General features: G+C 30.4%; 2 protein-coding genes across 2 annotated transcripts; both read right to left on the reverse strand.

The window, feature by feature from the left end:
* Positions 1–32: 32 nt before the first annotated feature.
* LOC108741138 (protein Wnt-11b-1-like) lies at positions 33–7410 on the reverse strand. Its single transcript, XM_018475808.1, has 5 exons — positions 7171–7410; positions 2831–3123; positions 993–1327; positions 559–839; positions 33–207 (listed from the first exon to the last, which is right to left on the reverse strand). The coding sequence occupies exons 1-5, from the start codon at positions 7251–7253 to the stop codon at positions 33–35; spliced, it is 1167 nt and encodes a 388-aa protein (XP_018331310.1). The 5' UTR covers positions 7254–7410.
* Positions 7411–9934: 2524 nt separating this feature from the next.
* Positions 9935–10943, reverse strand: LOC108741144 (protein archease-like). Its single transcript, XM_018475812.2, has 3 exons — positions 10723–10943; positions 10639–10663; positions 9935–10580 (listed from the first exon to the last, which is right to left on the reverse strand). The coding sequence occupies exons 1-3, from the start codon at positions 10790–10792 to the stop codon at positions 10184–10186; spliced, it is 492 nt and encodes a 163-aa protein (XP_018331314.1). The 5' UTR covers positions 10793–10943; the 3' UTR covers positions 9935–10183.
* Positions 10944–12030: the final 1087 nt, after the last annotated feature.

A 12030-nucleotide genomic window follows, 5' to 3' on the forward strand; every position in this document is an offset into this window, starting at 1 on the left:
TATTACAAATTTCTAAATTCTATATAAAACTGTCAATTACAAATTTGTTTTTCTATCACTGTTCGACACGTTTTGCATTTAACATAGCAGCAATGAAAATATTTACAAAAGCATTGTTCTTCTTTTTCCTCTCTGATTGTGCGGTACCCCCGTCCGCAGCACATATTGTGGCAACTATCCAACCCTTGAGAAGTGCTGTTGCATTCTCTGAAATACATAAAATAAACAAGTGTTCGAAATTATTCAATATTTCGAAATAAAGACTTATTGTTCAGGTACTAAAGGGTTTGGGAAGTCCGGAGTCCCTCTCACCAGAAGTTAAGAAATTAAAATGTAATTTAAAAGTAGGTACATATATACATATCAAATTAAAGGGTTCCGCATTCTACCCTCCTTAAAAATGAGTGCGGTACGATTGGTCGCACGGTTCATGCGTGTCTGACTAAAACGCGTGGAGTTTGGTAATTAATTAAAAAAGAAAAAATGTTAAGTTGGGAATTTCACCATAAATTAACGAAAAGTTTTGGGACTTCCCTCCCTCTCAGAAAAGATTATTACCTTCCAACTGTTCCCAAACTCCCTAGGCTTTCATTTCTAGTGCAATAGTTCGGAGATTTTGATAAATATATTAGTTGATTTCCTTTAGCAAATGTTATTTTAGAAACTTGAACATTATTCGTTTCTTTGTCGTATGGTACTTCTTTGGCGTTATCGTAATACGTCAACAGCTTATTTCCAATTTCGGCAAGTGGCGGCAGAGTTTTCCAACAGGTTTTTAATGTACATGATCCAGACATTCCGTGACATTTACAGGCGTCCTTAAGAGTTCCACCTATTGCCTGTAAAAAATAATGGTGCACCTTTAAGATACAATTCTTAATAGAAAAGTTTTGTTGAGAAAAACTTAAGAAACAAGAATCAACATTTGCATTTGTATATTTTAGTAACAACTTATTGTAATTTAACGGATTATTTTTGTTGTTATAATTTACCTTTCTTCCAACTCGACTGTTGTGGTTATTAATACTGGAGATTTCTTTATTCCACCTGGTAAGTTCGATACCCTCGTCAAGCCAGTATTTGTACCAGTTTTTCTTTTTGTCCTTCTTTTCGAGCTTTTCGGCGGCTTCAATGAACCTTTTGGAAAATCGCACCCCCTGTTTAACATTGTCTGGACATCCGCCCCAACGGAATTCCTTCGGTGATGATGCACGGGGTTTGTTTCCACAACTGCACATTTGTATGCTCCCCGATGCGCAAGCTTTCGCAATCTGATGAGCTAAAGCTGCTGAGCTTAAAGCGTATACAAAAGCTTGTTCTTTTGTAGCTAAAAAATATTTACAATCATTTTATTGTTCAAGATATAATGGGCATTTAAAAAGTAATAATGACGTGCGAAAGTTTTTAATTCTTTTTAACAGCAGCGGATTCAATCGTCAAAATAATTAAAAAACTTTTATGTTTTTAAAGGAGTTCAAAAGTTTTTACAACATAAAACAATTGTTTTAAGCTTTTGGTCTAAAATTTGTAAGGACAAAAACAATTGCAAAATTACGGGGCATTCAACATTTTGCTGAAGTTTAAATATATTACGTAAAATAATAGCAATACTGTACAATTTATTGTTCTTTTATATTTTTACCTGTAGTTATTTTTTGGATACACCATTGGTGTTTATTATCAGCAGATTGCTTGACTCTTGTTGTGGGAAAGGAGAATAACAAAGTGAATGCTTACAATAGTTTAATATGGTTTTTACTTCTTTTACGGTTATTAATTCGGTAATTAGCGATCATTTAATGATAAATAAATCGAGTGTTATTAATATAAATGGTTCGGATAAAGGGTAAATACTGTAAATGATTCATAAACTGGATTTTTATCGGCCTAAAAACTTATCGTTTGTACGAATAACATTGGTGGTGATTGTAGTGGTTGTGTTTGGAAGACGTTGGATAAAAATATAATAAACAAATCAGCTGTTGACAGTGTATGGTAAGTTTTTTTAGTTTATTCAGTGTATCTAATGGTGATAGCGATAGCTTTCGACTGATGAAATGTATATTTAGAAAGAGCTCACAACTTTTTAGAACTGATTTGTACAGTGTGGCGTAGCAAATAGGGACAGTACTAGAGTGGCTCCAGAGCTCAGAGGGCTCATATTTAGTAGTTCAAATTAATTGTGTGTAATAATGGATCTAATTTATACCAGAAAAACAAATGGAGATGATGTAAATAAAATACTAAAACTAATACTTTTGGTAAATGTCTAGATGAGGGTGGGGGTGGGTGGGATCGAAAGAGGAGGTCTCCCCCACCACTGTACCATAAAAAGTTCGTGGCGGTCTCACCCCCATAAAAAGTTATGGGGCTTCAAAGTTAGTAAATATGCCAATTTTTATACATTTCTAGGCATGTAAATATTTATATGGTCATTCTTAAACAATATTCAAAGGTGAAACTAATGGAAAAATACATAAAAATATTGAGAAAGTNCATAACCTAACCTAACCTACCCTATTGATAAAGATATTTAAATAATGTTTTATATAACTTTCTCAATATTTTTATGTATTTTTCATTAGTTTTACCTTTGAATATTGTTTAAGAATGACTATATAAATATTTGCATGCCTAGAAATGTATAAAAATTGGCATATTTATTAACTTTGAACTTTTTATGGGGGTGAGACCGCCAAGAACTTTTTATGGTACAGTGGTGGATGAGATCTCCTCTTTCGATCCCCCCCATCCCCACACCCTTCGGAGGTGGGGGCCATCATCTACACCTTTACCATACTTTTCTAAATTTGTGAAAACAAAAGAGCACCTCTTAGTAAATCCGGTTTAAACGTTGGAGCTGTTTCAACAGTTGAACAATTCCATCTTCTGTTATGGAGTAATTGTTGGCATGTTTTGGTTGCCAATGATGCCGCCGATTCGACAAAAGGAAACATTTCCAGATGAGATTTGCAAATTTTCGTTTGCAATCTTGTGAAACCGAAATGTTTCCTTGCGTACGCACATGGTGCTTTGATATCCAGTTTTGGCGTTCCCAATGTTATTATCTTTTGTTTCATTGGATTTGGTTTTATCCACTGAATGTTCGCGTTCTGCATTGATCTGAAATAAAAATGAACACATTTGTAGAGCCTCTATCTTATTTTGATAAATATGATCAGATGTTTTAAAAAAGCAACTGACTGGAGTTAATCTTTGTGTGAAGCCCATAATGATTTTCGATTTATAGAAGGAATAGCCTCATTAATTGTTCACATAATTATCATATCTCAAAGCATAAAAAAGACCCTTTACCTCCTAATAATTCCACGAGTGCTTTACATATTTAGCAAAATTAATACTAAAAAGCATCTGTTTGACATCGCACTTGAAAACTGTTAACACCATGAGATTCTACGTACTTTTTTACATAATTGTCGTTTCTCAAAGCTTAATAAATATGTTCTATCTCCCTACAATTTCACGAGCGCTTTCTTATGCTTAAACTATTAGACATATTTTAGCAAACAACACCAGAAACTACCTATTTGGCATCGCACTCGAAAACCGCTGACACCATGAGATTCTACGTACTTTTTTACATAATTATCGTTTCTCAAGGCATAACAAATACATTCCACCTCCCTACAATTTTACGAGCGCTTTTTTATGCTTACATTATTAGACATATTTTAGCAAACAATACCGGAAAGTACGTACGTGGCTTCGCACTCGAAAACCGTCGACACCATGAGATTCTACGTACTTTTTTACATAATTATCGTTTCTAAAAGCTTAATAAATATGTTCTATCTCCCTACAATTTCATGAGCGCTTTTTTATATTAAAATTATTTTATGTCGGAATAATGTCGGAAAATACTTATTTTTTGACACCGCACTCGAAAACCGTTGGCAGCATGAGATTCTACGTACTTTTTTACATAGTTATCATTTCTCAAGACGTTGTAAGCATGTTTCATCTCCTAATAGTTTTACGAGCGCTTTTTTACGTGCTGTCGACATCAATGAGTAAAGGTGCCGGCGGTATCGATTGTCGTCCGAGGTACTCGCTGACAACAATACCAAACTTTGTTTAAGATGTCCATTGCTTTCGCTATTTAAATATCTTAGTCTTTAATTAATAAAATATTCTAGTATATCGCCTCTTTAAGTCGGTCACTTTGACCCGGGTTTTGTTAATTTAATTTGATTTTGATTACCTAACTGTCTATTGGGTTATTAGAGTTATGAATACACTCAACCGGTTCTAAGGTCTAGCATTGTAAAATGCTTACATTGTTGATTTATTAAGATTAATATTATAATCTCATAAGCAATATTTTTTTAGTTGGCGTACCTATAATAGGGATACGTGATAAATATAATTTTGTTCACACCATTAATTTTGTTGTATGGGTCGTAATCGTCGAACAAAAATGAGACGAAACTATAATTAGGATGTTCTTGGTGCTGTAAATCTGGTTTAAATTTCAAAGTATGTAATTAAACATTTAGTTGAATATCCTGTTGTCACTTTCGATCGATTATTTATTGTTGGTTCGTTTCTCAATTCTCAACTGCCTGTCGAATCATTCTGTCTATACATGTTTTTCTCTCGCTAGTGAAAATATGGAAAAAGAAAATACACGTACACATAATTTTATCCAGTAAATACATGTACGCACATACATAGAAATGTATGTGCGCGGTTTATTTTGAATAACACCTATTTAAATTGGTTGTGTTTATGGTCTTGCATCCTGGGAAGCTATAAAATGCCTTTTTACTTCTAAATTGCAAAGGCATAAAATTATTTTCAAAAGCCCGCCTGTTTATAAACGATTTGAGTAAGTACTTTCCCGATATTAAAAATGCGTCTGCTCTAATTTGATCGTAGTAATTCTACAAATTTGGAAAGATATCAAACCATACACTAACACAATTTAAACTTTGAATTGAAACAATGTAACACATCAATGACGATTGGCGATCGCCGAGACTAGAGACGAATGAAATTTTGTCTTATAGGTGGTGACAATTTAGAATTGGCTATACAAGTTTGAACCCCGTACCCGGAAGAACGGTTTTCATTAAGTTATATGGCAGACATTTAAGTCTAGATTTTAATACGTCTTTGGTTCTTTTTTCTCCACGTGTATGCCAAAATGTTGCAAATTTATTTTCTTCGTCCATCAACGCCTACCTGGAGAATTTTATGTTAATTTTAATCTAGTTTTAGCATGAGTGCTCATTTTATGGCTTCGGAATGGCAGTTTATGGCATTCTGGTGTAATTAACCAACGTAAAAAGTAGATAAAATAATTTCACCATATTCACCCGTATTCAAATCTATACCTAGTTTGAAACAAACTTTGTCTTAATCATTGTAGTTTAGTGAATATAGCAAAGATAATTAAAATAAAAATATTTTTTAATCCTTAAAACAGCCATAATATTATTTTGGATCGAAAATATTGGAAAATATGTTTTCGCTTTTTGGTTGTATAAAAAAATATACTACAAAAAATATGTGTATCATAAATGTTTAATGAATATAGGAACTTAAAACAATATTAAGTAATTATTACATACATACATACATTTTATTTTGGACTAAAGTTATTCAATTGAATAGAAGAAATTGAAGAAACAATAAAATCATTTCTAACAATTATCTTCACAAAGAATTAGTTTGTCACATAAAATTATACCATAACAACCGTACACATATCATTTAAGAGATTTCAGAAAGATTTGGAAATAAAAAATGTGAAATTGATCTTTTTTGATGGTTTGTTCTTCACAATTACAAAAAACTGTATGTTGTGCTTAAAAAAGATAAAGTTCTATTAGTACGTATGTATTATTATATAACTAATGTAACGACCTATGTACTATGCCTGTTTGGTGTTCCTAAATTACAGGGCGTGAGATGAACTATTTGATCTTCTCAAAATACACACGATAAAAATCAATTTTACGATCTTCAAACACTCGCAATGGTGCATTAAGGATTGTTTTTTCCTGTTTCGTTTTGTATAGTTATTTTATCAACACCTATCTGTCGTTCATCCTCAGTTATTTCAGTTAATTGTCATCTTTTTATGAAGTTCAGATTTTTAAAGACAGCGGTTGTTAAGAATTTTATCATAATGTAACAGTACTCGCGGTCTTCTAATATTATAATAATTCTTCCTATATAATTACAGTGTTTGAAAATGCTTAAAAGATATTTCAATAATTTCATAGTCCACATTTTTTAAAAGTTTATCAATTAAATGTATTTTTGATTATTTTCCTTCTTTCTTGCTTCTGTTTAAAATAAATATTTTAAGTCAAAATTTTTCGTGAATTTGTTGAACCTGGTACACATAAGAATAATTTGGCTAAAAGGTATTTTGGTTTTCCCGTTTTTAAAAACTTCTAGCAACTTTTAAACAATAACACGTGGAGAAATGGAAAATAACAAAACCGATATAGTAAAATAGGGTAGTTTTCTATTTCTGTACGTGTTCTACTATACTAAAATATAAAAAAGAACGAATTATTCTACTTTTAAAAGATTTATATCACCTATAATGTTCAAAGAAGATCTTAGCTTTTAAGAAAATTAATTTTTTTTTCACAAGAAGGTGCTATAAAGTACAGTTTGGATCTCCTTTGAGTATCATTAAAAATAATGGACCATAGAACGAAAGTGAAAACGGTAATCCGATGAAAAACAATTGTAATATACTCATTTGAAAAATAACTCATCTGAGGGAAGTATCAAATTATGTCGAAGCAAAGTTTTCTGTGAATAATTACATCCCGATGTTGATTTTAATTCTATCAATATTTGTATTTATTAATTCAGAACTACAGACAAAATAAAAATAGTTTCCATACTTGGGCATTCGTTTTTGTCAGAAATTAGTAGCACACATTTTTAATTCGTTTTTAATGTAAAACCCATTTAAACATAGCAAATTGTAAATGTTATGGCAAAATAATTAGCAGTGTTAAAATGAACACGAATCGATATTTAATAAAGCTAATTATATGTTTAATTTAATTGTTTAACAAATATTTAAATGCATGCATCTACTTGTTATTTTTATGTGGTATGAACATTAGAAAAAGGAAGAGTTTAAATAAAATATAAACAATTTACAATCAATTAACTTACAGCCATCTTATGCCTTCGCTCACGTGTAAAGTAGTTGTGATTAGGTATGCACCAATGATAAAAAAATCGACAATAAAACGCATTTTCGAAAATTAATATCGCACTTAATATGAAATTAGTCCTGGCCAGGTAGACCACTTAATGCGATATAGTTCACGGTTAAAAGTCAACTGCACTAAATCATTGGAGTGTTCTTTAAAAATAGGGATATCATGGAATCTTAACAAGGTGAAATTTACTAGTAGGAGTCTAGCAATACCATCTACCAATTGCGCGTTGCTAATTTGCTTTTGCTTAAAAATAACGAATGGCAAAATTATCACTCCATTTTTACTTTCAAATTTAGATACTTGGCTGAAAAATAATGACGTTACTATAACATAATAACCTTATAAGGTGACTACGTTTCGGAAAAGCTCGAGAAGTTTGAAAAATGGCAGGAAATCTTCATCCGGTGGGGATGCTTTTCATCCGAAATATTCAAATTATTTTCTGATAGAAACCAAAACAGTCTAGCATTGAAAAATAATCAAATAAAGGTGGTTGTGTGCATGAGAACAATCTCGATTTGATTTTGTCCAAAACTGTTTATTAATCAATATAAGACATACTAAATAAACTAGTAGAGTTAATAATATTATCAGTCATTGTGGCTAATTTTCGATCTTATTTCAATTTATTTATCAAAAATAATGCCAGGAAGTACCCCTGTAAAATCGTATTCAAAAACCCAATGATTTAACGAGCGCTATTTTATGTTGACATTATTTTATATATTTTAGAAAAAATAGTGCCAGGAAATATCCGTATGAAATCGATATCAAAAATCATTGGCACCATGAGATTCTACGTACTTTATTACCTAATTATAATCCCTCAAAGCTTAGTAGATACCTTCCGTTTCCCAACGATTTTACGAGCGCCTTTTTATAATGATATTGTTTTATATATTTGATCAAAAATAATTCCAAGAATTGTCCGTTTGAAATCGCACTAAAAAACCATTAGTACCATGAGATTCTACATACTGTTTTACGTAATTATCATCCCCCAAAGCTTAGCAGAAACCTTCTATTTCAAAATGATTTAACGAGCGGTATTTTATGTTGACGTTATTTTATATAGTTTAGAAGAAATAGTGCCAGGAAATATCCGTATGAAATCGCTATCAAACATCATTGGCACCATGAGATTCTACGTACCTTTTTATGCAATTATCAACTCTCAAAGCTTAGTTGGTACCTTCCATCTCCCAATGATTTTACGAGCGCTTTTCTATGTGGACATTGTTTTGTATAAATAATTCAGTAAAAATAATGCCAGGAAGTACCGTTTAAAATGGCATTCAAAACCCATTCGAACCATGAGATCCTATGTACTATTTTGCGTAATTATCATCTCTCAAAGCCTAATAGATACCTTTTATCTCCCAATGATTTTACAAGCGCCTTTTTATGCTGACACTATTTTATATATTTTAGCAAAAATTGTCTCTTTGAAATCGCACTCAAAAACCGTTGGTACCATTAAATTCTACGTACTTTTTATTATAACTTCTCAACGCTTAGTCTTCTTCTTAATCTTTCGTGTATAGTGATCATTTTCCTAAAATCAGGATAGCAATTTTTTTACTTTTATGATTCTTTTCTGTTATTGCTTAGGGGCAAAGTGCCTAATTTAATTTTTCAACAACACAATTTTCACACTAGTGAAGCATGTAATCCATAGTCATGGATGGGAAAATTTCTCCCATTCTCCCCTTACCTGAGTCCACCAGTATAGTAGCAAATAAGTGCCTGTGGATTCGCCAATTTGTGTAATTAACTGGCAAATAGATAATCGTATGTAATTACTATTTTTGAGCATTACTGTGACGTCTATAATCTGTTTTTTATATATATGACCATTAAAATATTAATTTAATAAATTAAATGCATAATAATTATGTTAATTTACAGTATTTACCAACAAGTGGTTAGATTTGCAGATAATATTAATACATGTGTCTCCAGATTATCAGCAGCAGCTACCTAAAACGTACAATATGAATGATTTTAAAATTATTTAGAACTCATTTAAATACACTTTTTTAAAACTTTCTTTATTCATTATAATAATCGATGTATTAATATATGTATGTAAATCACACTCTGATAACGTAAATATTTGCATGCAATTTTATTAATTTGTACATGGGTGTAGATAATATGATTGCTTTATAATTGTTACAACAATTATACATAATTGAACAGAAATTGCTATCCTGTTAATTGGACAGTGTTATTCGTCAAACTGAAAAATTGTGTAATATTATTAACTAATTAAGCTGTAATAATAAAAAAAGTTAAAAATGGTGTGTACCATATTTACATGAGAAACCGTTTTTATTAAATATGAAAATGAAAAGCTATATAGAGTACATAGATTATTGGAATAAGTTGTCAAGAAATAAATTCTATAATTGCTTTTCAGGACATTATTTAGAACATTTCTCGGCATAGTACTTGTACTTCTTCAGAAAATTGAGAAATGAAGATCTTAAGAAAGCCAACACTAAGAGAAAAAAGTCAATAGCTAGATTTTTATTGTTCTTATTTCTCTTTTCATTTAATGTTATAAAATTATAGAGTTAAATTTAGTGGTAGGCACTTTAAATAAAAAACTGCATGGTTACTTAACTGAGGGATGCTTGGTGTTGTTATAAATAAAAAGTCGCATTATACTTATTTCAATCAAACATTTATTAATTAATTTTAAATGAGTGACATTCATTATTTTCATAATAAACTTCGTTCAAATGCTTCTTTAAGGACTGATTGACAATCAACTTTAACATTACTATCAATAAACAATATATTTCTAAAACAATTAACCAAACAACCAATATTTCATAATTGAATTTACTTTACTTATTACTAATTGAGCTGCCAATTATATTTTTTGGCATGTAAATAATTAATGTGTTCATAAATTTGTTATGTTTTAAACATACTTATTAATATTATTAATTAGTTTATATATCAATAATTACAAAAACTTCACATTTGCCCTTTTCAGGTTCGTTTATGATTTGCATGGCAGAATAAGTAATTGCTTTTACTTCAGTCCCTTGTGGATGTTTACCCAGAGTAAATTCTTCACCATAACACTTGCACTTGATTCTAAGTTCTTCACCATCTGTTTTAAATTCCGTAATGGTTACTTTTGAACAAATCAAATAGGGTTCACAACTGAATAGGAAAAGTAATTCATCTAAAAACTTGTACAGGAGACTTTCCAAATCATGACCTTCAGCTTCTATTATGGCAGACTGCTTTATTTCTACTGTTTCCAGTTCTGTCATGTATCCATACATAGCAATTCCACATTGTTCAAAGGCTTCTTTAAGACTGTCTCCCCAAGCATGTAATCTGTGTATGAATTAAAATAATAAGCACATCATGTTTTGCAGTATATTCAAATACTTACTGTACATCTGCTGTATGATCCAAATCTAAAAGAAAAGAATATAAATCCTGTTTCATTGAAATTTCAACAACATTGTAAACTTACACTCATATTTACAAGGAGGCAGTTTGAGTTCTTCTTCACTAAAGACTTCAGTTCCATCTCCTCCTGCCATTGTTTTTAATTGTATATATTCTAATACAGTTAGAACTATTTTATTAATGTGTTTTGATAAGTTTTAATGAATAATTTAAACCTTTTAACTAAGATTACATGGTTCATAAATATTAGGTTAGGTTTAACTGACATTAGAAAATGAAATAGAAACAGTCAAGCAGGTTTACTCTTTTTCAACGAGATGTCGTTGTATGTATGATCTTTTAATTAAAATAAGTAATCACCTTTCATTTTTAATACTTTCTTTTATTTTTATACTTAAAATAAAGCATTTTTCTAATTATCAGATAAAATTTAGATAAAATTATTTTTTATTGGTGAATTAATTATTTGTACTTGTAAAGAAATTGTTACTTTAGAACATTTAAAATGACAATATTTTAATTATAAACTTTAGTTCTTAAACCAATTTATTGGTTTTTAGATGTTTAGAAAATTTGTTACTAATGAAACAGTGTAATTTTGACGAGTAAAACAATAATTTATAAATTTTTACGTAATTATAATTAAAATTTTGGCGCAGCGAAGTATACCATCCTATGCATCGAGGGTGACTAACGAAAGTATGCAACTTTAATTGATATAAACAAACCTAATGCATCTGATTGGCTATTGCGTCGGCGGCCATCATGCTGGCGCCTAAAACTAGGTCAAGTTTATCCACCTGCATCTAATGGAATGTGAATGTAAACAATAAAGGCGCCACTTTATAGGAAGTAATGTAGGAGAAATTTTAAAAAGGCCTAACTCAGTTATTTATTAACCGATTTGAATGCGGTTTTTACCAAAATTTAGGAAATTTAACGCTGCTTAACGCTAATAACAAAAATAAAATTAATTTATCAACACTCCATTAGAGATACACTGTTTTATATTACACTTTAGGTTTATATTCGCAAAATATATATTAAAACAATCGCGAGAAGTAATTCTGTAAGGATCCCCATGTAAAATAAACAGTTGTTGTTAGGATAACCTGATTTGAATTTAATTTAATATTCTGTGCGTTTATAAAAAGCACCTTTATCAAATTCCAACACTTTGAATAGTTTTTTCTGCATTTATAGTTTTTGTTTATTAAAGAACTTTTGTGATTTCTTCGTGTATTTTCAGTAGATAAATTTATAATGAAGGTAATCTATTCTTTGTTCTTTTTTGATACCTATTAATTTTTGTTTTATTTATTGTTTTTATCCACATACTATTCACTTTCGAGATGATTAAGAAATTAATAGA

The sequence above is a fragment of the Agrilus planipennis genome, unplaced genomic scaffold (assembly GCF_000699045.2).
Source record: "Agrilus planipennis isolate EAB-ADULT unplaced genomic scaffold, Apla_2.0 scaffold237, whole genome shotgun sequence".
NCBI classification, from domain to species: Eukaryota; Metazoa; Arthropoda; class Insecta; order Coleoptera; family Buprestidae; genus Agrilus; species Agrilus planipennis.

Coding starts and splice junctions, on each gene's coding strand:
- LOC108741144 (XM_018475812.2), bottom strand. CDS start 10,792: ATGGCAGGAGGAGATGGAACTGAAGTCTTTAGTGAAGAAGAACTCAAA. Junction 10,664..10,722: donor GCCTCCTTGTAAATATGAGT/GTAAGTTTACAA, acceptor CTTTTCTTTTAG/ATTTGGATCATACAGCAGAT. Junction 10,581..10,638: donor GATCATACAGCAGATGTACA/GTAAGTATTTGA, acceptor ATTCATACACAG/ATTACATGCTTGGGGAGACA.
- LOC108741138 (XM_018475808.1), bottom strand. CDS start 7,253: ATGCGTTTTATTGTCGATTTTTTTATCATTGGTGCATACCTAATCACA. Junction 1,328..2,830: donor TAAACCGGATTTACTAAGAG/GTGCTCTTTTGT, acceptor AATATTTTTTAG/CTACAAAAGAACAAGCTTTT. Junction 208..558: donor AGTTTGGGAACAGTTGGAAG/GTAATAATCTTT, acceptor TATGTATTTCAG/AGAATGCAACAGCACTTCTC.